Source organism: Brachyhypopomus gauderio, chromosome 6 (assembly GCF_052324685.1).
Source record: "Brachyhypopomus gauderio isolate BG-103 chromosome 6, BGAUD_0.2, whole genome shotgun sequence".
NCBI classification, from domain to species: domain Eukaryota; kingdom Metazoa; phylum Chordata; class Actinopteri; order Gymnotiformes; family Hypopomidae; genus Brachyhypopomus; species Brachyhypopomus gauderio.
In genome coordinates this window covers 17,528,605-17,555,464 of record NC_135216.1, presented here as the reverse complement: position 1 = coordinate 17,555,464, position 26,860 = coordinate 17,528,605, and the positions used below count along the sequence as shown (strand labels likewise).

General features: G+C 39.8%; 5 protein-coding genes across 12 annotated transcripts; 3 read left to right on the top strand and 2 right to left on the bottom strand.

The window, feature by feature from the left end:
- Positions 1-3,369: 3,369 nt before the first annotated feature.
- Positions 3,370-14,674, bottom strand: LOC143517110 (UNC93-like protein MFSD11). 5 transcript variants are annotated; one of them, XM_077009249.1, is made up of 14 exons: positions 14,403-14,674; positions 13,288-13,606; positions 12,424-12,479; positions 11,910-12,017; positions 11,720-11,799; positions 11,340-11,436; positions 10,965-11,023; positions 10,168-10,297; positions 9,890-9,939; positions 9,483-9,548; positions 9,259-9,384; positions 8,243-8,417; positions 8,017-8,152; positions 3,370-5,138 (listed from the first exon to the last, which is right to left on the bottom strand). In XM_077009249.1, the coding sequence occupies exons 2-14, from the start codon at positions 13,375-13,377 to the stop codon at positions 4,983-4,985; spliced, it is 1,329 nt and encodes a 442-aa protein (XP_076865364.1). In that variant the 5' UTR covers positions 13,378-13,606; positions 14,403-14,674; the 3' UTR covers positions 3,370-4,982. The 5 variants fall into 5 exon arrangements, with proteins under 5 accessions (XP_076865364.1, XP_076865363.1, XP_076865366.1 ...); XM_077009248.1 differs by lacking the exon at positions 14,403-14,674 and adding an exon at positions 14,011-14,153; XM_077009251.1 differs by lacking the exon at positions 14,403-14,674 and adding an exon at positions 14,032-14,150.
- ubfd1 (ubiquitin family domain containing 1) lies at positions 14,067-19,041 on the top strand. 2 transcript variants are annotated; one of them, XM_077009254.1, is made up of 7 exons: positions 14,067-14,215; positions 15,226-15,504; positions 15,584-15,792; positions 15,934-15,999; positions 16,579-16,684; positions 16,768-16,850; positions 17,442-19,041. In XM_077009254.1, exons 1-7 carry the CDS (start codon positions 14,200-14,202, stop codon positions 17,550-17,552), a joined length of 870 nt encoding a protein of 289 aa, XP_076865369.1. In that variant the 5' UTR covers positions 14,067-14,199; the 3' UTR covers positions 17,553-19,041. The 2 variants fall into 2 exon arrangements, with proteins under 2 accessions (XP_076865369.1, XP_076865370.1); XM_077009255.1 differs by lacking the exon at positions 14,067-14,215 and adding an exon at positions 14,223-14,308.
- A 1,064-nt stretch (positions 19,042-20,105) lies between these two features.
- On the top strand, positions 20,106-22,293 carry rmi2 (RecQ mediated genome instability 2). The gene is made up of 2 exons (XM_077009244.1): positions 20,106-20,462; positions 21,253-22,293. The coding sequence occupies exons 1-2, from the start codon at positions 20,171-20,173 to the stop codon at positions 21,402-21,404; spliced, it is 444 nt and encodes a 147-aa protein (XP_076865359.1). The 5' UTR covers positions 20,106-20,170; the 3' UTR covers positions 21,405-22,293.
- On the bottom strand, positions 22,154-23,927 carry litaf (lipopolysaccharide-induced TNF factor). The gene is made up of 5 exons (XM_077009243.1): positions 23,913-23,927; positions 23,362-23,505; positions 22,839-23,066; positions 22,402-22,558; positions 22,154-22,292 (listed from the first exon to the last, which is right to left on the bottom strand). The coding sequence occupies exons 3-5, from the start codon at positions 23,056-23,058 to the stop codon at positions 22,184-22,186; spliced, it is 486 nt and encodes a 161-aa protein (XP_076865358.1). The 5' UTR covers positions 23,059-23,066; positions 23,362-23,505; positions 23,913-23,927; the 3' UTR covers positions 22,154-22,183.
- A 257-nt stretch (positions 23,928-24,184) lies between these two features.
- snn (stannin) lies at positions 24,185-26,479 on the top strand. Of its 3 annotated transcripts, none has more exons than XM_077009246.1 (2): positions 24,185-24,354; positions 24,764-26,479. In XM_077009246.1, the coding sequence occupies exon 2, from the start codon at positions 24,941-24,943 to the stop codon at positions 25,202-25,204; it is 264 nt and encodes an 87-aa protein (XP_076865361.1). In that variant the 5' UTR covers positions 24,185-24,354; positions 24,764-24,940; the 3' UTR covers positions 25,205-26,479. The 3 variants fall into 3 exon arrangements, with proteins under 3 accessions (XP_076865361.1, XP_076865362.1, XP_076865360.1); XM_077009247.1 differs by having other exon boundaries at positions 24,186-24,354; positions 24,855-26,479; XM_077009245.1 differs by having other exon boundaries at positions 24,209-24,354; positions 24,858-26,479.
- Positions 26,480-26,860: the final 381 nt, after the last annotated feature.

The window sequence follows — 26,860 nt, the reverse complement described above, 5'->3', positions numbered from 1 at the left end:
GTGAGGAGCCAGCTGTATGCTGTAGCAGGAAGGTGGCGCGGCTCACTGGATCTCACCCCAGTCCTCACGGCCCACCTGACAGTTCCTCCGCTTTGCTCTGTGCAATTTTCTAACACACTAGAACCGTCTGGCGGGTTTCAAATACTGGGTTGGGCAACACTGGAATAAACTGCATGGAAAACAATTTATGGAAACAGCTAGCAATGCTGCACCTAAAACAAAAGACGTTCTTGCGTGTGAGACCAAGAATAGGAGATACAACAAAACCACTTTGAACAAGGTCTTATAAATCTCTTCTCTGCAAAGTGGGCAACACCTTTTGTTATAGAAAATTCTGATACTACACATGGAATCAGTATCAAAGTCAAAATTCTGTCATTGTGTGACAAGCCTGGATAGCACTAATTCTACGTTCTTTCCATTGTGTTAATTATAGCATAATGAAACATTATGGAAAACAGCTTATTCATGACAGGAACATGCCATTTAAACACCAGGAAATTGTGTGTAAATTAGGCTAAGTACTCTGGGCTGGGAATAAATCTCATGGGTGATTTCTTAATGCTGTGTTAGGGTTAGGGTTACATTAGGCCTACATCTTACAAAGTAGATGGTGTGTGCTTGAAACTTCAATGACAATTTCAATTTATTTGTAGGGGATGATGAAGGGGTGGGGAAAGGGTTAAAAGTAAGACGATTGTAATTCAGTGGAACATTTCAGTGATTTTGTGGTCTTCTGTTTTTAAGGAAAGGGTGAAAATGAAGGAGGAAGATAGTTAATGACAAATAGTTGAAGACTTTCCACCAAGACACAAAATATCCACAGCAACTTTGATGGGTGAGAGATGGTGACATTGGTATTTAGAACTGCATGAAAAAGAATTTAATGCAATACAGAGAATAAAATAAAACAAGAAGGAAATGGCACATTGTCATAATTAACAAGCATGAACACAATGCTGACAACACTGACTTCCTGTCTGCTTTTGCTAAAGCTTCTTGTTTCCCTGTGGATGTTGTAACACTTTGTAGAGATAATGGACTCTTTCACCACTCTACTTCCACATTCTCCTTAGTGCTGCTGAGCTCTAAGCAAGACGGAGGACACCAGCGCTCAAGGTGGAGCACACCAACACCATTTCAACTCTGTCTGCCTTATTTTGATGGCTTTCAGGTCCTAAACTTGCAGTCAGTTGAAAAGAGTTCTGCCCTGTCCATCTTGAACGTTGGACCACACTGAAGACAAGTTTCACTTTTTTTTTAATTCCAAGACAAAAGGTTGATAAAGCTATGATAATTCCCTGTTATTTCAACAGAGCATCATCTTTCAAGGTAAATGCCACTGGTGAAATGAGTTGAAATTGTTTATTTTTTTTGTTTAATGGGTCTTCACACATTCACATGAGTTATGGCCAACTTGGCTTTAACAGTGTGTAAAATATGCTGAACATGACCTGAATGGTACTCACCAAACCTTCATGTGCCAATGGCTAACAAAGTTAATAAAAATCAGCAATCAAACAGGAGGAATGAGTACATCCACAAGGAGAGTGTGAGAGTGGGGAAGAGTGTGAGAGTGGGGAGGAGTGTGAGATTGGGGAAGAGTGTGAGAGTGGGGAGGAGTGTGAGAGTGTGGAAGAGTGTGAGAGTGAGGAAGTGTGAGTGTGGAAGAGTGTGAGAGTGGGGAAGAGTGTGAGTGGGGAAGAGTGTGAGAGAGGGAAGGAGTGAGAGAGTGGGGAAGAGTGTGAGAGTGGGGAGGAGTGTGTGAGTGGGGAAGAGTGTGAGAGGGGATGAGTGTGAGAGGGGAAGAGTGTGAGAATGGGAAAGAGTGTGTGAGTGGGAAAGAGTGAGAGTGGGGAAGAGTGTGTGAGTGGGGAAGAGTGTGAGAATGGGGAAGAGTGAGAGTGGGGAGGAGTGTGAGAGTGGGGAAGGCTGTGAGAATGGGGAAGAGTGTGAGAGTGAGGAAGAGTGTGAGAGTGGGGAAGGCTCTGGTATGTCCTTTAGGTCCTACCTGTCCAACAGGTGCTCTTTGGGTTCAGCCTCCACAGGCTCCTGTTTTCAGTAGCAACCTTTTACACATTCTGCCCCCTGCCAAAATGACTGTAAGGATTTATTTTCTGCTTTGTCTCACAACCTGGAGCCACTGATACCAACAGACTTTGAGTACAGCCCATGTAATGGCTGCTCAGGGCCTGCTGACACCATCCTGACACAGCTCCCTCCCTCCAGCAGTGACATTACTGTCATTCTTGGATATCAGAGCACCAGTGAGGTCCTGGATCATGGCAACGAACCAGAGATAGATGCGTCTGTGGACCAGGCCTTTATAAGCTTCCACACTGATGTTAATCAGATCCTGGAAAGCGCATTTTGTAGAAGGAATCCACAGGATGCTTTACCGCCAGTCTGTGAAAGCATCATTATGCCAGTGGGAAATGGATCCCAAGCTTTTCAGAGCTCAGATCCAAACACAGGAGATCAGGCAACACTAGTGCAGCAGCAGGAAACCAGGAGAGAGCATCTGTCAGAGCGTAACGGAGCCTGTCATAACACACATTGCCGCCGACAGCAGCCACATGCACCATTATTATAACATTCTTTGTCATCCTGTTTTGCATATTTCTCCAAGCATTGAAATCAACTGCCACTGGGTTTGTAAACACAGAACAAGATATCCTGGCATGTTTACAATAATAATCATGCTAGACTGGTCTAGTTTTCTCAGACCATCACTAGTTACATTTAATTAATTAGGTTTTTTGTTTGTTTCTAAGCCACTCAGTGAGCTCAGTGAGCTACAGGTTGAGTTATGAATCATTGCTTTAACCTGTAATGGTTAATTGCATTTTAAATAATTGCTCCTGACTCTGTAACATTAGGATGTAGATAGAATCATACAAAATAAACTTTAAAAAATATATAACAAATGGATTGATTAAGCTCACACAGCTAAGGTGCTGATTATGAAGAAATCAATATTCTGTTATCTGTGTCTGACTGTGAGATATTTATCTAGCAGATAACATAAACCTTTGTGGTTCTTTCTTCACTTAAAATCCCATACTGAAACTTGAGTTCAAAACATTTTAAAAACCTAAATGAAAATCGTTTAATTCTGTTTAGTTCCTCTGTACGCTATCACGTGGTCTCGTCAACCATAAAAAATTTCAACATGATTTTCACCCCATCTGCTGGACAAACGCGATAGTGCAAACCGTCGCCTTCCAAACGTAGACATGTTCATTCTTATTTTAAAATCCCATATGTATGTAGAACAGTGTGGTTATGGTCTGTCTTGGTTTCCATGGACACTATATGATGTGATATTCTTTTCATTTTCTGAGGTCTACACAGTGAGAATATCACATATCTACTTTATCATGAATTTATTAGACAATTTGCTGTACATATTGAAAAGGCAGTACTTCATATCAATCTAGCATAACATACCCATCATACATACACTACACACAAAGTTAGGAACATTTGGCTTTTGCATGACATTTGTGGAAAATGTAAAAATTTCACTATATGTTTAAGTCTATATATTATTGTTTAATATTTTAAGTTTTTTAAAACATAAGCTAGTTTTAAAAAATAAATTTCAGCTCATTTCAGAATGATTGTCAGTTAACAAGATCAAAACATATACATGGGCGTGTGGGGGGTGAATCTTCTCCTAGCACATGTGCTCATGTGCCTCGTTTACTGACATGTATAGAGGCCCACTGACATTGAGAGTGTACAGGGCCCAGAATTTGCTGCCACTCCCGTGTGTGTGTGTATATATATATATATATATATATATATATATATATATATATATATATATATATATATATTACTGGTGGGCCGTTAACGGCGTTAACGCTGATAACAGCCCACCACTAATTAAATTTAACTCGCAAGCAGACCATTTTATCTGTGCGTATGTATGTGTATATACACATACACATGTGTATATATATATATATATATATATATATATATATATATATATATATATATATATATATATACACACACACACACATACATACATACATACATATACATGCACACATGCACACTTGATTAGGCACTAAAATATTAAATAATTAGTCATTATTATTAGTAATTAGTATGAAACACATAACTTGACATTTATCTACTATCGACTATTTATCAAAGTCTCATAGACTGACAGCATGAACTGGGGTAAATATATTGTGCATACCGTTGTTGAAACAGTAATGATTGTTATACATCAAGATAAACATTCAAATACTGAATTATTTTGAGACACCATGTATGACAGCAGGTACTGGTGAGGCATCCACACTGCTTTCACCAGTCTCATATACACCAGTCTGACTGTTCACACCTGTGAAAAGGCACTCAAACATTTATCTTTGGAAGATCACTACTCTGTCTAATTCAAACTTTTATGTACATACATAATGTTTTCATTCTGAATAAACCAATAACCTGACAAGGCATTTGGCAAATCAATATATAAAATTATATTTAGTTATAAAAAAGTCAATATTAAAAAAAATTTTAAATTGCAACATCATCAGATCACGTAATATAAAAAAAGCGAAACGGGGAAATATTTTTCCAGGTTGATTTTCATACATTCTGCTCGACCACAATCATAAAAGCATCTTCTAGTAGTTCCACTAGCAACTACACGAACATTGGGGCATATGAGGGGCAGACCTGAACACAGACCAGAAATATCCAGGCCCAAGTCCTCTCTGAGATTCTGCACCTAATTCTCAAAAGATCAACAGTTAAAAACCAGTGTTTTTACTGTTTTATGTTAGTAAATGCATTGCAGCTGTATGGACGTGCTATATCAATTACTCCACACCACACGCTGCCCGTCACACTAAAAGTTACTTTTACTGATTCTAAAATGAGGGGCATCGGTAAGTGGATATGTCAGAACGTTTAAAAAAGCGGTTGAGCTGTGGCTCGGCGTAGCAGCGGCAGAAGCGTCACAGCTCCCTGTGGACGAGGGAGGCAGAGTGCTGGCTCCTCTCCACCACGAAGAAGCACAGCGTGCCCGTGAAGCCCAGGACCACCATGAGCAGGAGCTGCCAGCGGAGCAGCACGTATCCGCTGTAGAAGAACGCCGTCGCTGCGAAGACAGACTGGGGGGTGGAGGAAGGGGAGGGGGAGGGGTGGAGGAAGGGGAGGGGTGGAGGGGTGGAGGAAGGGGAGGGGTGGAGGAAGGGGAGGGGGAGGGGTGGAGGAAGGGGAGGGGGAGGGGTGGAGGAAGGGGAGGGGTGGAGGGGTGGAGGAAGGGGAGGGGTGGAGGGGTGGAGGAAGGGGAGGGGTGGAGGGGTGGAGGAAGGGGAGGGGTGGAGGGGTGGAGGAAGGGGAGGGGGAGGGGTGGAGGGGTGGAGGAAGGGGAGGGGGAGGGGTGGAGGAAGGGGAGGGGGAGGGGTGGAGGAAGGGGAGGGGTGGAGGGGTGGAGGAAGGGGAGGGGTGGAGGGGTGGAGGAAGGGGAGGGGGGGGGGTGGAGGGGTGGAGGAAGGGGAGGGGTGGAGGGGTGGAGGAAGGGGAGGGGGAGGGGTGGAGGAAGGGGAGGGGTGGAGGGGTGGAGGAAGGGGAGGGGTGGAGGGGTGGAGGAAGGGGAGGGGTGGAGGGGTGGAGGAAGGGGAGGGGGGGGTGGAGGGGTGGAGGAAGGGGAGGGGTGGAGGGGTGGAGGAAGGGGAGGGGTGGAGGGGTGGAGGAAGGGGAGGGGGGGGGGGGGGGGGGTGGAGGGTTACCCGTACTGCTGATTTCATCACCCACACTACTAAGCTACACACACACCCACATAAAGTCTCCATCATGCAATCATCAATGGTCCAGCAATTAAAACTACTACGTAGTTTTAGGTGTCATGTCTCTGTGACATAATGTATCAATTACAGGGAGGATCTGTTCATGTTTGGTGTGCTCTCCTTACTAGTGCAGGACGCACTCGTGCGCTGATTAGCTATTGGCTACTGTTCTGGTTCTTGACCACAATGTCACCTCCGTCATCTGTACAATATTACACTTACACCACATTAACGCCTTAACGTCTGCACTGATGACCGTGACAATATATGCATGAATAGCTTAAAATGTACATCAAAAATGTACATCATTCTTTTTTTTTTTTGGGGGGGGGGGGGGGGGGGGGATCCAGACAGCACTTGAAAGGACAAACCCTAAACTTTCCAAAATGCTTAGGTTCATAAGTAATATTTTACCTGAAATTTTACCTGAATGACATTTCACCTTAGGTAATATTTTTCTAATTGTTCTCATTAGCTCTACACAGCTGACTGAAATACTCATAAAACATCATGATCAAGTTTACATTAAGGCAGTGTTGCATCCTGGCCATGTGATCAGTGTACATGCGAAAGGTTTTACTTACTGACTTTACATTTTCATACAAGGACTATCTCGGCTCAAAAGCTCCCTCAGAAAGAGGGTCCATGAACAGAGTGGCCAGAGGTGTGCTCAGAGGAACACTCCTTATTTTTTTACTTATTGTGATATAGTTAATGCTAGTTTTGTTATTGTTTTAGTTATGATTTAGGAATGGAATTTAAATTTTTTGTGGTAGCTTGTCAGATAGCTACATATACAACACAAGCCATCTTTCTTATGGATTTGTGGTGTGGATTAAATCAGAAGTAACATGACAAAGACTTATTAAAATAGAAATTTTTATATACATTTATTGTTTTCCATTATTATCAAAATATATATATATATATTTTGTATATATTCTTTAAGGGATGGTGGATGGATGGCTGTCACTCCAATACTGCAGGCTGCTGTCCAGGGTGCTGACGGCTTAAACTGAGATCTGGGCCACACGCAGTTCCCTATCAGTGAGGGTCCTACTTCACCTCCACACTGTGCATAGCTCTCTCTCACATCTCCCTCACCCAGATACACATATCAGAAGTAAAATGCTGCTTGCTGACTACGAAGAGATCCTGCAGCCAAGCGCTGCCCTGAAGGACCAAGAGCCTTTGGTTTTTTTAACTTCACTTACTTTGTTTTCTTCTATTATTCATCCTCAATAGACATAAAACAGAGACAAAAGCAGCCTTATGTCCAATATGAACAGTGTTGCGAATAACGCCGTTATTTTTAACGGCGTCATTTTGTCAGTAACGGGATAATATAATTAATTACTTTTCCTGTAGTTACAACGCCGTTGACGTTACTGGTCATTAAAAGCGGTGTGTTACTATATATTGATATACTAACAGTAATCCAAGCGGACCGCTGCCCAGGCTAATGAGGAGTAACAGATCTCGATAGGTCACAGTTCTCAGTGTAACACCTGTTTAACTTAACAAGTCAGTAAGCGATTGGCTAAGGCAGCATACGGTAGCCAATCAGAGCCAGTGTTTTACACGCGTGCCGAAGCACACGACACAAACGGAGAAGAGGCAGAAATGGCAAGTCAGGAGCAAGCGGAAGAAAAATTATCATTTTCAAGGTGGCGATATAAACATTATTTAAGAAAATACTTGTTCCTGAATGTCTACCATTAATTTATTTAATTAAGAATAGAGGTTTAATTGTTAAGTTTACTTCTGTTGTGAACAAACCAGTTGTCTCAGGTTGAGAGAATGTAATTTAATTTGATAGATGTAAATGCACTTTACTGTATATAATGTAACTTTACTTTTGCTTCTTTTTTTCAAAGATTTGGGATTTTAAAGGATTTTATCCTGCACTGGTCTGTTGATGTGCAATAAATGTCAAAAGTTAAACACCTTTCTGATTTACTCATTTCAACTGACTGTGAAAACTGCTTTTTCAAAAAATCCTTATTCATTGGCATATAACTTTTTTTTTACTGTAATGCAAATAGTTACTTTCCCTGGTAACGAGTTACTTTTATTATAGAGTAATTCAGTTACTAACTCAGTTACTTTTTTGAACAAGTAGTGAGTAACTATAACTAATTACTTTTTTAAAGTAACGTTCCCAACACTGAATATGAATGAAGTGTGAGTCATGGTCTACCTGGACAAACTTGAAGACGGCGAAGGCTGGTGCACTTTGGTCCATGTAGATGCAGCCTAGGACGCTATAGAGCTGCGTGTTGAAGCAGCTGTCACCAAGTCCTAGCAGGAAGCTGCACAGCATGGCGATGAACACGCTGGGAAAACAAACAAACAAAAACAGGATGTATTCAAAGCACCTGGAAATAATCTACCACAGCACAACTCCAGCTGAGCCACCACTGTACCTGGGAGGTGTGTAAGGCGTATGCAGCGGATCGGTGTCCAAAACCAGTGGAGCATCATCTGGGATGCTGAGAAAGATCAGGTAGAAGGCCACAAAATGCACCACCATGCCAAAGAAGACAACTGACATACGTCTGAAATGGCTGTTCTTCAGTACAAGGCCAAACAGTCCCCCACCTGAAAGAGGGTGGAACTACAGTGAATACTGAGCCAAGCTACGGCATAGCCAGGACAAATACACACCGCTATATTCAGGCTCGGTTAAGAACTGTCAGAATCTGAAATATCTGTCAGAACCTTATTTCTTTAATTAGGCTATCATATTCTGAAATTATTTTTGTTTTTCATTATTATTTTAAAAATGAATTGTGGTGTATTATTGCTGTTTCTGGTTCTTGCTATAGCTGTGCTCATTTAAGTAGTTATTGATGATTATAGAATTATGTGTATCCTGTAATAATCCTGATAACTGTAAACACACAGATTGTTCTGATGTTTGGGCTAATATGCTTACATGGTCACAGAGTTTGAGATGGCAGTGGAGTTTGCGTATGCACACCTGTGCCTTACCTGGGCAGCTTTACAACATGCAACATAGTAAAGCTGCAAGCCTTCAGTGGTTTTGTTAAAATGACTGCAAAAGGGGACAACACACTTTTGAACAAGACAACTTTATTACTTCCTTTATGGCTATCTTATAAATTTAGCCAGAGGAATGTAAACTTATGAGCACAGATTTTTGTATTTTAATTTTTAAATTCTAATTACCACAATGTTTTTACCTGCTTAACTGATCCTTTTATTAATTTTTTTAACTTGCATTAAATGCTTTATGCATTTAATTATTTGTTTATTCTGTGTAGTTTTTGTCAGTTCAGCCCCTGACCCTTCCCTGCGAGTGTACTACTCATACTACTAAAATTTTGTTTACATAAATGTTAAGCGTTGCTTATGTTAGGTAGTCCCAGATAAGTAGAGTGTCCGTCTATTGGCTAATTAAAAATGAATATTTACATACCAACAATCTCTCCAAATCCCACCACAATGCCTGAAATGCCAATCAAGGCCTTGCTTGTGTCTCCAAACTGTGCTGTAGCCCCAATGCAAGTTCCATATACACCGCTGTAAAAAGACAGCTCCAGGCCTAACACAAGACAATAGTCCTGTCACTCATTCCACTGGCACATTATTAGTGAAATAAACAACCATTTTCTTCAGTGAGATAATGATTACGAAACTTACCGGTATAAGCCATGCAGAAGCTTAAAAGGACTATAGTTTTCGTTCGGAAAAGGCACAAAACCGTCTCTTAAGAGAACAGCACAGAAATAAACTGATCAAAAGGAGTAAAAATACAAAGCATTTCAAAACCTGCATATTATCATGGTTACCATTTTATGTTTTACAATGATATGGCCAAATCAGTGCTCAAAGGTCCTGAAAGGACCCGCTATTCACACTTCTGGTCTGAAATTTGACTTTTAGCAGAAAATCCCATGGCACCATGTCCACAATTAGTTCGTTTTAGTTCAGTAAGTATGCAAAAATAGCAACAACTGCTTAATATAACAGCAGTGATCTAAGCATGAATCATAACCAAAACCACACCATATGGTGCAAAGCATTTGTATAGGTATATTACTACTTACTCAACTCTGTTTTAGCGTCTGTTAGAGCAGAGGTGGTGCTCTGCTTATATCTGGGAAGGGAAGACAGTTAAGTTTATATATATATAAATATGGTCAACTTTAAGTCAGATTAATTACTGAAATCACTGAGGATTACACTTTAACAATTTATGATTTCTTATTTCATCTTTAATGTTTGATCTATTAACATTCAATGTTGTCTTAAAAATTGTAAAGTATAATCTTAACACAGCGGCCACAGGCCACAGTGTTTAAAAGGGCTTGAAATGAGAACTGACAACAAGGGCTGTCCCTCCTCTTCAGACAGAAGGTCCTCCTGCAGAGGTGATTTCCTCAATATGAGGAAACTTAGTGTTCCAAGCACAGAGGTAACCAACAGAGCAATAAACATGACCTTTCTATCTTGGTCTGTAAAGAACAAAAGGAACAAAATGAAATTAAACAAAGACATAAAGGTCTGGTTGGCCATACGCAAGAAGAGTCTGATGACATCACATCCTCTGATGATTGTTTATTTTTAATTCTTGTCTAAATTGGTCTGTGAAAACCCCAAATCCAAGCTGTGTCTCAATTCATGTAAGCCTCTTGAGGGTTGTCTAATAGCACATTTGAGAAAGGTCTCTACTTATTTCAGTGAGAACAGAAAATATTGCATTCAAAACAACCTCACAATGTAAGCATGAATAAAGATTTAAAAACACATACATACAAACATTTTATTTTGAAACTAAAGAATAAAACATCTGACAAACAGGCTTGATAGATTGTCTCACACCAGTTTAAGTTGTTTAAATCATTTATTAGTCTTCAATGTAACAACCCAGAAAACATGCTCATTTATTAAAAACATTTTGAAATGCTAAGCTTCCCAAGGTTTCTAATGAGTAACGTGAGGGTTAGAAAAACAGTTCACAGCACACATTTCCAGGCTAATGCTAATGTTCTGAGACATGTCCCACCCTATGTTACCATAGCACTACTAAAACACGTCTCTGTGTAGCTCCTTTACTTTAAATAAAGAGAAAAGCAAAAGGGACCAGTTTGCTTTAGAGATATGATCACCAGACTGACGTACCTGAAATTTCGGTTTTTTCTTTCCAATCTAAGTAGACATAAAGATTGCCAAACAACATACTGAAAGAAAAAAATAATTACTGTAAAATTATTGTTTAGAAAATATTTCATCCAAACATTAAGAATTTTTCTGGAGAGTATAATAGGGGCACAGCAATAGTTCTGTAACAACTTAGTTTAACAACATAAAACATAATATAGAGGAATTAATCATTTTATGATTACCACACAATGCTGTTGCTGTAATATCCACACTCACCCAATGTTAAAACTGTGTTACTTGTTATAACGTTAAAGATTATGGTGTCACTCTACATAAGCCAGAGTCATGATTCTTCAGTTTTTCAGCATTTTCTAGTCTTTGATGCAGCCTCACCTGCACTGTAACAGAGCCCAGAATATCCCAGTATTCCAGTTAATGGTAGAGACATCAGAGTTCTCCACCAGAAAGGTCCCTTGTGCTGTCCACAACACTGCAGAAGGAAAACCAGGTTTAATCCGACAGGCATGCACCAAGAATGTTGACTGAACATTAGTAAGGTCACTGACTAAAGATTACTGAAGTGACTGAGGATTATATTTTAATAATCCTAAAACACTGGATCGAAAAACACTGGATGTGATTACGTTTTAATCTACAATCCGTTATAATTACTAAATGCCACTAATCTCACGCTGGCAGCGTGTGTGTTGGCAAAGGGACTGCAGCATTGTATGAAAATGAGCTTCAAATAACTACAAAGAATGAATACATACGGGCCGCTCCGAAACCAATTAGCACTGAAGTGAAATAAAAGGACCAGGTGGTTGGGGTAATGAACACAGCTATATAACCGCTAGAAGACATGAAAGAGAGTTGGAGAAAATGATGGTGCAGCTGAATGCACGGAACACATGGGATGTCATAGTCAGTGTGGCAGAAGTGTGTCTAATCCAGGATACTTGCCTGTAAAGAATCCCACTGAAGAACATAATGAATCGTGGGCCCAATACAGCCACAACAGCGGGAGCCAATAAATTAGCCAAAGAGAAAACTCCATATATTATGCCAAGGCTAAAGCAAATAAACAAACAAATGCAATGTCTCAAGAAGTGTTATATTTTCCATATTGAACTTTCATTGAGTGTACTCACAAGTTATGTACGTCAGTTCTAACTTTTGTTTTGTTGTTGTTTTGTAATGGCAATTATGTCAATGACAGCACTCATGACTATTTATGTGAATACTTCCAAGATCAGTCAAAGATGCTAATTTTATAACAGACTAATGAAGGTTTCATGAAGCACCTAGTATGAGGTCATCTCAAGAATGCTATTAATCCCCTTTGTTTTAAAGCAACATTTAAATGGTTAAACAGTGTTCATTTGCACAAGTTTTAAATTACCATCATCATAAAAAAAATAACATTTTTAAGATTCCTCACCTTATCTTCTTTAATGCAGCCTAATATGGTACTTACCTGTGATATCCACTTCCACTGAAAGTTGCATTATCCAGACTTTTCACCACTGTTTGCTGAAGAGAAATATAACAAATGAATTAAGCAGAATAAATTATTGAGAATCCTACAAGAGAACCAAGTTATTTACCAAAAGACATCAATTTCACTATAGTGATCTGATATGGAACTCAACCCTTCCTAGGCAATGTTAAAGGGGACTTCCACAGTATAATTCTCACCCAATGAACTCAACATTAACAAGCAGTCATGGAGAGTCCTTCAGACTCCAGGAACGTCAGTCCATACCACTCTAAGCTGAGATTTAAATAGAAGTTTTGTGCTCAGTACAGCACAAAATTTACTCTCATGGCCATCAAAATAAAAAGTTAATTATCCCAAAGCATACCACCAAGTACCCTAAGGAAGGCACTGCAGCCTGAAAAACATGCAAAGTGCATAGTAAGACTGTACTTGCTGAATAAACATGGCTAAGGAAAATCAGAAACTATTTAATTTTCTGAAAAGAAAATTAACATAAAAAAGTAAACAAAACATCAACCGTCCAATTTCTTCACTCCTCAGACGGCCACCATACATGACAATTTACTGATGAAGCAGATTACAAACACGAGATGCGCCTGACCCGGATTTTCTTAACAATGGTGCTATAGTCTCAGAGGCAGGCAGGAAAATAAATGCCGTGACCCGTTGGCTATGTACAGATCCCACTTCCCCCCCACAAATGATTAAATCTCAAATACACACCTATATATGCTTCATGCTGATGTCTTGAGTTAGAATTTTTCACTTCTCACTGGAAATTTGCAAAACAGTACACTAGACTACTTGGAAAAATAACAATAACTCGACTTATCTACTTACCTCGATATTGCCACAGGTCGTGAAAGCTGTGAAAATGAGTAAAAATCCGATTCCCAGAACCACTACATTATACGTCCTAACGTCTGCCATCTCTTACTCGCACCACTCGACCAACAGCGGCATGAAGGTCAGGACTACATGAACAGGAGCGACCACCACTGATTTAGAGGTCCACTGGTGACCATGTACTCTCACACATGATACAGATGCCGTGGTTGGGCAGGAACACCGTTCAGTCGGACTGCTTTTGCGGAGACAGTCCCGTTATTGTGGACGTGGGGATGTCGGGTGGTCTCATGTGATCCCTCTCACACTTGTGCTGTGGAGACAGGAATGTTTGTCATCACGTTAACCAGCTCGCTTAAAATGTCATAAACATTAGTACCTTCACATAACTACACGTAATACACATGGTATATATATCGGTGACTGGTTTTTAAAGCAAATGTACTTCTGACAACTTGTTGAGCTGTTTCTTAGTTAAATTGGTTAACTAGCTGCAAGTGCCGCGCATTTTCACCCTTAGCTAGCTAGCCTAGCCATCTCGCGAGCCGACCAGCGCCAGTTTATCACTCGCGCTTGAAACTTTTACACATAAATATGTTTATAAACACAACTAACGTTAGCTAGAACTGAACTTTTAACCTAAACTAGCAATTGGAATAATGTATGAGCTCATTACATTGAATGAGAACAACAAACAAAAAAACCCGTATTATTTACTGTGTTGTGACTGAATCCTACTTAGGTAGCGGGTTAACGGCACAAACTGACTAAACTTCTGTACTGAAGAAAAAAAACCCGATTCTCCAGATTTTTAAAACCGCCAAGTCACTACGGAAGCCGCGCGGGTCCGTCCAGTGACAGCACGCGCTTTCCCACAAGGCATTCTTCATATTGTACACAATCATCATGGCGGCACAGGACGGTAGGTTCGTGTAGAAAATCCACATAAATCTTATTTCGGTTACGCTTGCGAAGCGTTTTCGCACATTCCACGCGCCTGTTTAAATTGTTTTGTGTGAGTGTAACATAACGCGGGCGTTCGTTGAACTTGTCAGTATTACTTTGATGTGTATTTTGCGGTTGGCTAACTAGCTTCATCGAAAACTTACCGTTGAGCACGTAGCTAGCTAGCTGCTGGCGAACTCACACGCTCCGTCAGCTGTCTCGCTACGCTGCTGCTGGGCCAACACCGTCCGTTTCGTTGCTCGTGTTTCGTTTAATCTCCAGCAGTACTACAGGTTACACAAAATGCTAACAACGAACAAGCGACCACCGTAGTTGTGGAGCATGTTAACAGGTCTTTAGCTACATGGCTAGCTGGTTAGCTAGCTAACTAAGTTACTGTGTGTGGCGAGTTTTCTAGACGGTTCAGTGTGAGTTTGTGATCCCGCTAACGTCAGCTAGATCGCCTCCAAACCAATGTTATAAAAGTCTCAGATTTTATCAACATATAAGTAGAAATCGCAAGCAAAAAGAAATCTTTGCAATGAAGCCAAATTTTCCTAACAATGTTAGGGCAACATTTTTTCACTGCGCTGCCTGTGGTCAAGAGTTTTCTGTTCATAGAACAAGAGACTTTATGGTTTTACACGCTTCAATAAACGAAAACATTTTAGGTGCAATAATCAGTCCAATGTTTACTTCAGCAAGTATTGCTTCATGCTACTATAGATAGCTTTAGTTTGTCATCTGAGTGAACAGAAGTTAGTAGCTAGAAGCTAGTTACAAAATAAACCATGACTCCACATTTTCGCTTCTTAGGTTTTCAGATTTAGATTTTAACCTTTTTCCACAACTGACAATAACAAGAGATTATAATAATGATACTTATTTAAAAATACCTTCTATTTTTCTAAACTAATTGAACATGTCTGATAATCAGCTGGTTTTATTGTTATCATACTCTATTGATATTTCTATTTACTCCCACAGGAAACGAAGTGGGAATGGAAACTGAAGTTAGTCTAAAAGATTCAGATGTTTTGTGTGACGATGCTAGTGCAGGAGACGCAGCCGGGACTGACCAAGCATCTATTGCTGATGGTGAAAACTCCTCCCCTCAGGCCTGTGCTCTCAGCAATGGAGAAGACCGTGAGGAAGGGCAGGAGATGGTTGAAGTGAAGATTATTTGGAACAAGAACAAATATGATCTTAAAATTCCTTTAGATGGAACTGGAGCTAAACTGAAAGAGAAAATTCACACACTCACTGGTAAGTCAAGTATTCTACCGCATTGATGACTTGGAGAAACAATTAGTCATTTTCTCAATGAATTTTTCTATGAATGTAGGTCTCCCACCCGCTATGCAGAAAGTGATGTACAAAGGACTGCTACCAGAGGACAAAACGCTGCGTGAAATTAAAGTTACAAATGGTGCAAAAATAATGGTGGTTGGATCCACAATAAATGATGTCCTGGCTGTAAATACACCGAAAGAAGTTATTCAACAAGAAGTAAAAGCTGAGGAAAACAAAAAAGAACCTTTGTGTAGACAAAAGGTAGAAATCCTTACCTACAAAATAGCAAATGTATTAGTATTATTTTGTGTGTTCAACATTATGCCTTTTCTGAAAAACTATGCACAATGTTATTTTTTAGCCTGATTTTTCATTTTAGTCTGTAAAAACTTCTTGTTTTAGCAACACAGAAAAGTGTTGGACAAAGGCAAACCTGAGGACATAATGCCATCAATAAAAGGAACAAAGGTAATATATCCAAAATAAAAATCACAGCAATTATAGAAAATGTTGTGAATTATTGAAAACTTGAATAAGTGCATGTAGAGCTTCTCTTCATGTACGTGAAGTATATATCTGAGTATTGTCAACAACTGGAAGTGGAAAGAATTTGACTTGTGTGAACTCTTGACAACCCGATCAAGCCAAGAAATGGAAGTGTACCTAAAACGTTCTGACAACAGCTGTCAAATGTTAGGATGAGGAGAAGAGAAGGCAAATATTCTATACTAATGTTTTAATAAATGTTAAGGGCAACTAGGAACCATCATTCCTTTTGTTTTCACCAAGAAAATATGATTATTTTTAAGGGCCTGTGATATCATTGTATAGTTCACAGTTAATTACAAAACAAGTGTATATGCAGAAAATATTGCCTATGACCATGAAGATTGTTGATTTAATCATGTTTATTAATGCTATTTGGAACATCAACAAGGTGATTTTTTTAAGGTGTGCATTGAATGAGTCAAAGGAGTTGTTGGAAGCAGTGAATAACCCCCTTGTACACAGTAATGACATCTAAGTGATGTGTTTTTGTCTTGATAGGAGCGCTTACCCACAGTGCCTTTATCCGGAATGTATAATAAATCTGGTGGGAAAGTGAGGCTCACTTTCAAACTGGAACAAGACCAGCTGTGGATTGGAACAAAGGGTAATGACTTGTACTTGTGTCTTCCTCTCGTTAATATTTAATATGTTTTCATTTTGATAATCTCATTGTTTTTTGGCCTACAGAAAGGACAGAAAAAATCCCTATGGGTTCTATCAAAGATGTTGTGACTGAGCCAATAGAAGGTCATGAAGACTACAACATGATGGTATACATTTCTCTTAATTTTGCTAATGCTAATATTTGGACTTAAGTCTGATTGCTATTTCTGTTTACTCAAAAACGGGCTTTAACCAAACCGATTCCTGTTTCAACATTGACAGGATCACTGCCAATACAGATACTACCATTTTCATTGGCCAGTAATAAAGTGCATATGGATGTTACACTTTATACTGTTCTTGTCTGTCTGTAATAACTGTACATGAGCTGAACAAGGTTTACCAGCTGAACCTTATGTAACGGGCCAGCACTTAAGGTGATGTTACTGGTGACTGATTATCTGATATTTGATTGTCTGATATTACGTTACACAATGGTATTAGTGATATCTGTGCCAAAGCTGTGTAACTGTCTTGCAAGTAATACTGTTTGGGAGGTTTTTTGCTGCTTTTTTATGTAGTTGTTTTTCAAATTATCCAGGTGGTTAGGGAGTTGTGTAGTGCACTCTGTAGGCATGGCATGGCATGTGGTGCTTTAGAAGTCTGTATAAGGTCGATCCACAGATACTCAATACTGCTACCTGTAATCTGACTAATGTTTGTTTTTGGTGTGTTTTGGGGGGGTTTGTCTTTACTAGGCATTTCAGCTGGGTCCAACAGAAGCCTCTCAGTACTGGGTTTACTGGGTGCCTGCACAGTATGTTGACGCGATCAAAGACACAGTCCTGGGAAAGTGGCAGTATTTTTAATGTGCCTCCCCTATTGACATTGAAGAACTGGGATTCTGAGCAAAACAACAAAACCATTAACTGGAGCTGCATAATGACCTGAAGAACTTTTTTTAAGAATAAGAAAAACAAGCTGAAGGATTCTGGTGGACAACAATTTTTTCCTTTTTTCTTTTGGATTTTAAGTGCACTAAATTGCAGAATCCCATTTTTTTCAACCTGTTTCACCTCTCATTTTTTAGCAACCCCACGGATAAACAAAGAATTGTACAGAACTTGCAAATACATGTCTCCTAGATATTCTGAAAGAAATAAAACAACTTATTTAAGGAAAGCAGTTGATGCACCAGACAGATGTTTATTTGGTGTACTGTAATACTGAATCAACCCAAAGTCCAGCTGAAACAGCATCATATCAGGGGTCATTTTACATTTTTACTTTCATTGTTTACCTATAAGAAAAGTGTTTTCCCTTGTGAACAGTTAACCTAAAAAACAGGTTAAGGGTCATTTCAGTTCAGTACAATAAAATAGCTTAATATAAGCCATTTTAAATGCAATAGATACTTTAATACTACTGCTCAAATGCGTATTTCAGTAGTGAAGGGCTTATTAATGATTGGAGATGCACAGTACATGTACGGGAGGCAAATAAAAAATTATAAAAACATGTTTTACAATAATTGAGAATTGTAATTCCAATATTTTAAAGTGATGCAAGGAATGCATGTTGGTGACAGAACCAGCAGCATCCGAATGTTGGGCAAACAGTGTGTCCAGGGACAGCAAACTTAGAAGCAGCTGGTCAATACATGGACATTTGAGAGAAGTTACCATATTTGTTAAAGGGGGTGTGAAAATCACCACTGAACTCTGATGAAAGTCTCAATCTGTCCACGTTTTGTTTTGAGTAGTTTTAAATGAAGGTGTTAAGACTCCAAATCACTATATGTGAAATCTGTGTGGCACTTCCATTGTTTACCCCCTGTTCATACTGGAAGGTGTTATGCATCACTCTAAAGGCTGAATTGCTAATGGTATCTTTTTTGACCCTCTGCACATTAAGCTGTGTATCTCTGACATTATAATGTAAAGAGCAGGGACCTCACCTTGGCTAACAACCTCCTGAAATTTAGGGTTAAAGGAATGGTTGTTCATCTATTGCAGGAGAACAGTGTTCAGGGATTGAACCTCTGATGCTGTTCTCATTCTCTGATTGTGTTATACAGCCAGGTCACCGCCATGCACATTATGCTTATCATGTCAATCATGGTGCTAACTAGTAACAAGGATTTCATTTCAAGAACATTGAAGTGTATGCAAATCAGCAATGAACTCCTGTCAGTTTATAGTTGAAAAGGCAAAGTGGGAGACATGATGCTGTTGAGAAACTTCATTATTCTGTTATGACACCAAGATGTGCTACTATATTTGACAGACTAGATGGATATGTGCTGTCTGACTGGTGATTGATTACATTATGTAAATAAAGGAAATAAGCTAAACTTGATATCTACCATCCAAAATGTCTGGACTATTTGAAATTCTAGACTGTAACCCTTGTCTTTCTGCATTACAGTAGACACTTTATATTGTGTACCAGAGATCCTTTCTATGAAACATTTTTTATTGATCCATATGAAAAAGGAGCTGATTTTCTGCTGAACATGAGCTGGCTGTGCAACACATCAGTACAGGGTAGTGTCAGTCAGCTGGGTGGCCTACTGCCAACTGTGGAGTTCACCAGGATTATAAGGAAACGTTCAGTTTATCTTTGGAAAATATAAATATTAAGGTAAGTCTTTTTTTTATTTATTTCCACTGTCACTGTGAGATGTGGCTTTACACAATGTGTCTATTAATAATACTGCAGTACTGGCCTTTGCAGTATTAAAAAGGCTGTGATATGCAAACAAGCCCTCTTGAAAATAAAAACAATCAATTTTTAGTGTGTGCCAAACACATTCCAGATGTACAATATTCAATGTGCTTTGTTTTAGTTTAGGTCAGTTTTTTATTGTCATGGATTCTGCAGTGTGTTTTTAATATATTGTATAGCACATTGTATTGTTGCCCAATCTGTACCTTTTTGAGCAGTTATCTCTGAACTGTTTGATGAAGGGCTAGACTGGATAAGAGTAATTATTAAAAAAAAAAAAAAAGTATTATTAAAAAAACATTTAATCTTATTCACACGCTCATAACAGGGCTGATAACAGCCCACCACTAATTAAATTTAACTCGCAATCTAAACGAGGTTATGTGAAGAACACATGCTAATGTTTTTTGTCATTCTTCTGTCATTCAATGCAGAATAATGTTGAAATGCAGTGCTTTGGTACATAATCTGATAATCTAATAATCTCATCAATGATGCCTGCAAGTGACAAAATATTCAACACCCAAAGTTACATGTTTGGTTTTACTGGACTTCACACAAACACTTCAGCCCTCATCGTCCGACAATTTAGTCAAATGATACTTAAAAATGTCATTTACATTATATGAATTTCAACCTTTTATTTTGAAAGGAAACGAGCATTGTCGTCATACGAGGAAGTGTTCTTCCGGAAGTAAAGCGCTTGAAATACATCCCGCGATTTTCCCGTAACACAGCTGGCAGAAACGAGCTGGTTAGGATGAGCGGGGCGAGGGATTCTAGTAACAGTGGAGAGAAAGCTAGAAAGCCCCCCGTGAAAGTGCTGTCCAGACAGCTGCGAGAAGCGTCGCTGAGCGCTAAAACAGAATACTGCATTAAGAGACTGGGACGTGGCAAGTCGACCCCACTAGTTGTTTCGGTTGTTTGGATGCAAGGCACAGTGGTGGAGGTGCAGTCTGATCAGAACACTGTATTGCTACTGGACGAGACCGGGAATTTTCTTGTCAATGGTATTAACAGCATTCCAAAAGGAAAACCCTGCCTGAGCCCTGGTTAGTAGGAATGTTACCTCACACTGCATCTGGAAACCCCTTCGTGCTACTTCATTGTTTTTTCCCCATTTGAGAATAAAAGACTTGATTAGGCTTCACAAAAGTTTCAGACAAAGCAGATGACTTACCAAGAATAAATGTATTTCAAATAACTGTTGAGTAACTCCATTTAACCTACAGCAGAATAGGTGAGGGAATGTTGAAAACCAGGTTCTGAAGTTGAGAGAACACAGCAGCATTATTCATGTATGAAATTAATTAGCATTTTGCAGTTCCATCTTGTTTGGGCATGAAAGCCAGTGTCTGCAATGGAGACTCTTCACGGCAGTCTTGAAATAGTGAGACGGTTCAGGGCTGCAGGAAATTGTCATGATGGCTGTTCTTGCTCAGTTTACCTTTGTAAAGGCTGTGCTGATTTAAACTTGGATAAGAGCCGTTATAAACTCGTGAACATGGGAAACACAACAGGAATTAAACTGCATCTGTGTTTGTGGCAGCCTGTTTGGTTGTTTTATTCAGTTTGTTAGCGAGAGGTGGTGTGGTGTGTGGACTTGATTTGTAATTGTGGATTACATGCATACATTAACAGAAGAGAGTAAAATATTGTCGGTCCTCAAAAGTAATTCCTTAGGGGATTCTCTACCCAAAACCACTTAAAAGATTAGTGTATCTATATGTCTTTCTGTAACTTCCCTGCATAGTGGTACATGAACTGCATCGAATAATCCTGAGGTAGCTCTGAAGTGTTCCTTGACCACAGGTGTCTGAGGTTATTAAATGTCACCTGCAGGTAAATACGTGATGATAATGGGGATCATCCAGTCACACAGTCCAGAGCCAGTGCTCCGTGCCGTGAAGATGGCAGACCTTTCAGACAACACGGCGATCCGCAGGAGAATGTGGGAATACGAGGCTGAAGATCTCCAGCAGACTTTACCATGATAAACTGGAATATCTGACAACAACGAAGACAACTTATGCATTTGCACTGCAATTACCTGTTTTATGTTCCATGTTTGGAAAGCAGTAACAATAGCTGAACACAAGAATATTTGTAATTCTTTATTAATTTTGTTTCTAAAGATATTTATGCTACAAAAATTGTGAAAACAGCTTTGTTTTTGAGTAAACATGAATATGATATTACAGATTGAAGTGAAATACTTCTAACACGAGACAAAAAAAGTTTTAAAACCACAAGACGGTCAGTAAGTTGAAGAGTGGACAGTGATGAGGCACTTCACAAGTGTGTTGGCATGTATTCAAGGTCAGTGGTGTCTCGCTATGGCACAAGCAAACTCTAGAGTGCTGTGTCTGCAGAGATGCTTATAGAAGACTTGATTGGCTTTGACACAAAATCCAGACAAAGCAGATGCCTGGTTTCTGCTCACAATTTGTATCCGTTGTAATTATGGGGCTCATAATTAACAGACTCTAAACACAGGCTAAGGCACTGCACTTGGGAAACCTTTTGAGGTGCCCTTGAGGTGTCCGAAGGCCAGTTTTTAATTTATTTGAAAATTATTTTGTATTCGTTATTTGGTCGCATTTATAAAGGAGTAAAAAAAAGCAGCAGAAAATATACAAACATGGTCCAACTAGTAATAAATATTGTAAATATATGTTTCCTGATTTGTTTCTATATTTTGTTTGTAGAAATAATACAAGGAATGTTGAGAATACAGTGGCTTCTACTTCTGTTGTGATCCCATGTGACCACATCACAGACGCTTGTAGACACCCATAATCCTGTTGCAACTGGGGCAGTGGTGTCTCACGTCCTTCAGACTGTCGACACAGAAGGGTATCAAGCAACACCCGTAGATACAGCTGTCAGGAGAGACACAAAAGAGCATAGTGAATTTTGGTGAATTTTCTAGCAACGGTGAACAGCCTTTATTAGCTTGTTTTTTATCGGTTATTTGCAAATGCGTCTTACCCAAAAATGCACAGGCCTGCACATGTGAGCCAGGTCATTGTGCCTGAACTGTGCTCCAGGCGAGTTTGCACGGACTGTACACAAACAGGACAAAACGCCTGCACTGGAAGATCCCCAAATACCACGCCAGGCTGCACGTATACCGTCTGCACCGACACTGCATGACACAGGATTTTAAATGTAATTACGATGCTACTATAACTTCTACTAATTGTTATGAACACTGATATATTGGTGCATTTGTCAGGGACTTTAGTGCCGTTTTTCAGAATACTAACTACAGAATAAGAGAAAATACTAGTAAAGCCTATACTACTATAATAGTACTACTATAATAGTAAAGCCAGTTTAAATTAGTTTTGGATGTAGTAATGTTTTAGTACCATGAGCAGGCTGGTTTTAAGATCAGACACGCCGAAAGCCGGTATGCTCCTTACCCACGGGGTTGGTCACGGGTGCACAGGGCGCCGGGGCTGCATACATCTGCGTGTAAGCCTGAGTTGGATACGGAGCCTGGGTGGTTTTGCTGTAGACGGGAGGCGGCGGCGCGGGGCCATACTGTGGGTACTGAGGTCCTGCGGTCATGGTTTCTTCATAGGACGGGGGCGCCATGTAGCCCGCAGCACCTGATATCTCCAGTGGAGGTGCGCTTGCCATTGGTAAAACTGAAACAGTACATGGTTACGCAGTGTGAATTAAGACGTTTTATTTTATTTTTTTTACTTACGCGTGTTTAAATGTGGAAACATAATATGATGTCTAAATGATGTGTTTACATATTAGTCTAAATCTCGTTACTACTTTTTTGACGCTAACATTTGGCACATCAAGTCGCCATATTTCCACTGCCGATAAAACTTCAGGCGAGTTACCAAAACCGAAACTTAACACAATCCGCTAAACTTGTTGACTAAACCCATTTTTAAAGAAAACTTACAATCCATAGTTGTTTATACTTACGGTTTGTGCCGTCGCTTTGTTGAAACGTCAGAACTAAACAGTTGGCGAAAGCGTCTTTTCACAGCATTTCCTCAAGTTCCGCGTTCAGTCACATGGTGCACAGCCTAGCAGAGTTACTACAGAGCACCACACGCTCCCGTATGTCTTGGAATATATGAACACACACACACACACACACACACACACACACACACACACACACACACACATATATATATATATATATAGATATATTCTATAGTATTCTAGTATTCACATATGATATATATATATATATATATATATATATATATATATATATATATATATATATATATATATATATAGCATATGTGAATACTAGTAAAAATCATATAAATATTAGTCAAGTCAAGTCAAGTGGCTTTTTATTGTCATTACATTACACAGTGTAACGAAATTTCGTTCCTCCGGAAACATGGTGCAACACAAATCAACAGTACAACAGACAACATACATGTGTGTGTGTGTGTGTGTGTGTGTGTGTTTCTACCCTGAGTTGTTTCTTAATTTTATGCAACAGTATTTCTTACGTTTGCTCTTAACTGAGTTATCCCTCCGTATTTCCGTTTTGTCCGTTTGATCTTCCTGCACCTGTCAGCGCCACAGCGCTTTTCTGTGCACCATAGTTCTTTATTATTTGATTGGCTAGGCTTTATTTTTGCGGTCGTGATCTCATTTCCTTTGGAATAAAACAAAGCTCGTGTTTCTCTTTTACACTGAATTCGCTATTTACGTCTATTGTTATCGTAAAACTTAATAAAGCATTGCGTGTAAAAAAAAAAACTGCAAGATGCTTGTGACTTCGGGTGACGTGAATCGCGTCCACGAAGCGCACCATGCCGGGAGCGCGCGCCGCGGCCGCGCGTCTGACATGCGCGTCCGTGTTCCGGGCTGCTGCAGCCCGTCATGAAGCGGCCGCTGCTCTCACTTCTCAACATCACAGTGGCCCCGACGTCCTGAAACACTCTCCAGGTACGTCTGTTTCCCGACAGTACTGCACTCGCTGGCGCTTTGCAACTTGAGTGGGATAAGATTGTTGGCTGTATACCTAATGTTAATGTTAGACTGCATTTTTCTTATACAAAATGGTCGCCTTTGTATGTGTTTTGCGTTTGCAGAAGCAGTTAGCTTAGCTGGAGAAGTGATGTTGCAACTCCGAGAGTTGGAGATGAAACTGTCCTCGGACAATAAATGCACCATTTTATTGGGGGTTTTTGCAGCGTCAGTGTAGTTACGGTATTTGTCATGTGTTTTTAACTGATAATACTCAGTAAAGGGGTTGGTGTTGCAAATGTACATTAGGTTTTCCGTTTAAACGGGGCCGGTGCAAAGGAATCGCCTTTGGTTATGTAGTTTCACTTCTCATCCTCCTCTCCTGCAGCCTCCGAGACGTCTCGGTAACGGGATATTCTTTCGTAACCCGTTTGTTCTCCTTCTTTTTTATTTATTTTTTGTTACAAATTGGATGTAAGAAGACTAATAGATCTGACAAGAAAGACCAAGCCGACCAAAAAATCCCTCATTGGGTTTTTAAACAACACGGTGCTTTACACAAAGCATGTCGATCATGGACCACAGTCCCACCACCGGGGTGGTGACCATCATCGTGATCCTCATCGCCATCGCCGCTCTCGGGGCTCTGATCTTCGGGTGCTGGTGCTACCTGCGCCTGCAACGCATCGGTCAGTCGGAGGACGAGGAGAGCATCGTGGGCGAGGGCGAGACCAAGGAGCCCTTCCTGCTGGTCCAGTACTCGGCCAGAGGGCCTCGGGTCGAGCACAAGACCAAGCTCAGCCCCAACGGCACCGAGAGCCACAGCTAGGCGCTGTGTGAAGGTCCACAACATCCAGCTTGATGGCTTTCGTTGTACACTAGGCATTACGGAATATTCAGCCTTAAGTTAATATTCCTTTGAAAACATTTAGTTCAACAGGAGATGTAAGCATGCGTTTATCTAGCTGATGTTGTTTGAGCTTCTTTTTTCCCCCTTTGTGGTCTAGTGCAATCCTGTTCTAATGTGAACGTGTTGAATTTCAGCATTTTATACAGTAGATAAGTTTATTCGTATGCTGAATTATGACTTCAGTCTTTAGAGGACAGAGGTTAGCCAATGATGCTTTTCATGGTTTGGTATTTTAAAAGAACTTTGGTTTAAACCAGAGCTGGCTCTGGTGTAAATACCTGCCACAAGTCCATTTGAATTATTTGTCTTTGATGAAGAATAATCATGTTGTACTCCAGTTTTTTGTTTTAGAAAAAAATAGTGCACATCTACTCAAGAACCATAAGGAATATTTCGTGTTTCTTTGACAGTTCAGGGTCATGCTTTATACACTTTATTTCTAGCACGTCGGTGAGTTTTGTGGTGGTTAAACAGCATCCCATGAAGTTTCACATACAGCTTTAGTTCTTCTGCGCTGCTAAGAAGCCATTGTAGTAAAGCTAATGACTGGGCATCAGTGTGTAGGGTTATGAGTAGGGTGGGGTGTGTAGAGTTACGCTGGTGACATCCCAGAGGTTTCTGTTATAGTGGCTGAGCACACTTCTGTATGGAGGCAGAGGAGGTCATTAGAACAATGTAAATTTTATTTTTATAGACCATTTACATTTGTCATGCTGAAAACCACTGACAGATAGGTAGCTTATGTTTTATGTGTCCTTCCTTCATCTGTACATGTGAGAAAGAAAATTATTTATTTTTATAAAGCATTCATACAGACTATGTCTGTAGAATTCATGGATCAAAGTTTTGCATTTAGTCATTGGGGGGTTTTGGCCTCCTGAGTGTGCCGCCAGAGATTGAAAATGCCAAAACAATTGTATTTTCTGTCACTGTTGTACTAATAGAGAATTATTGTATACCTGTAATACCTTCAGACCTAGCATACCTGCTGTGTATGCTTTTCTAAGAGTGCAATTGTATTTCTGTGAATTGGGAATTTGTGCAGTTACATTTCCATGAAAATGGCGGTCCATGAGAGAACATCATGTTAATGCTCCCTGACTTTGGGGAAGTCTGACATTGTCAGTGTTGCTTGATGTCACTAACAGAATTCCCAGTAATCTGCTATACTGAAAATAAAACCTTTCCACCTCGGCTGTCTGCTTGATCTACTTACACTCGCCACAATTTCTGATCTTGTAAATATTTGTAATTTGGTTATCTTCTTGAAAGACATTTTAGTTGTTTTAGCATATCAAGTTAAAACAGCAGTTGCAAAACCGTGGATTTTAGAAATATTGTTTGGTGGAAGGTCTAAATCGATATTGATTAAGTGATCCACAACCCTGTATCTTTCTGGAGACTTTTATTAGAGGAATGTTTATACGTCTAATATACGGTCTGGTAGGGTGAGGACCACCAGTACTCAGAAGCCATGCTCTGGTACAACTACACATAGGCATAAATAAAGCTGTTTACAACTTTCCGGGTTTTTATAACTGGTCATGGACCATTTCAACTTTTAATTTAAATGTT

What these genes read in the sequence shown, in the direction of transcription:
- LOC143517110 (XM_077009249.1), bottom strand. Translation starts at nt 13,377, where the DNA reads ATGGCAGACGTTAGGACGTATAATGTAGTGGTTCTGGGAATCGGATTT. An exon ending in GAGGAGGGACAGCCCTTGTT is followed by an intron (nt 9,940 to 10,167) that starts GTCAGTTCTCAT and finishes TTCCCTTCCCAG; the next exon opens with ATATAAGCAGAGCACCACCT. An exon ending in ACGCCTTACACACCTCCCAG is followed by an intron (nt 8,153 to 8,242) that starts GTACAGTGGTGG and finishes TTGTTTTCCCAG; the next exon opens with CGTGTTCATCGCCATGCTGT.
- ubfd1 (XM_077009254.1), top strand. An exon ending in AACCTTTGTGTAGACAAAAG is followed by an intron (nt 15,793 to 15,933) that starts GTAGAAATCCTT and finishes TTCTTGTTTTAG; the next exon opens with CAACACAGAAAAGTGTTGGA. An exon ending in CATCAATAAAAGGAACAAAG is followed by an intron (nt 16,000 to 16,578) that starts GTAATATATCCA and finishes TTGTCTTGATAG; the next exon opens with GAGCGCTTACCCACAGTGCC.
- rmi2 (XM_077009244.1), top strand. Translation starts at nt 20,171, where the DNA reads ATGAGCGGGGCGAGGGATTCTAGTAACAGTGGAGAGAAAGCTAGAAAG. An exon ending in AAAACCCTGCCTGAGCCCTG is followed by an intron (nt 20,463 to 21,252) that starts GTTAGTAGGAAT and finishes TGTCACCTGCAG; the next exon opens with GTAAATACGTGATGATAATG.
- litaf (XM_077009243.1), bottom strand. Translation starts at nt 23,058, where the DNA reads ATGGCAAGCGCACCTCCACTGGAGATATCAGGTGCTGCGGGCTACATG. An exon ending in ACCCGTGACCAACCCCGTGG is followed by an intron (nt 22,559 to 22,838) that starts GTAAGGAGCATA and finishes TGTGTCATGCAG; the next exon opens with TGTCGGTGCAGACGGTATAC. An exon ending in GCAGGCCTGTGCATTTTTGG is followed by an intron (nt 22,293 to 22,401) that starts GTAAGACGCATT and finishes CTCTCCTGACAG; the next exon opens with CTGTATCTACGGGTGTTGCT.
- snn (XM_077009246.1), top strand. Translation starts at nt 24,941, where the DNA reads ATGTCGATCATGGACCACAGTCCCACCACCGGGGTGGTGACCATCATC.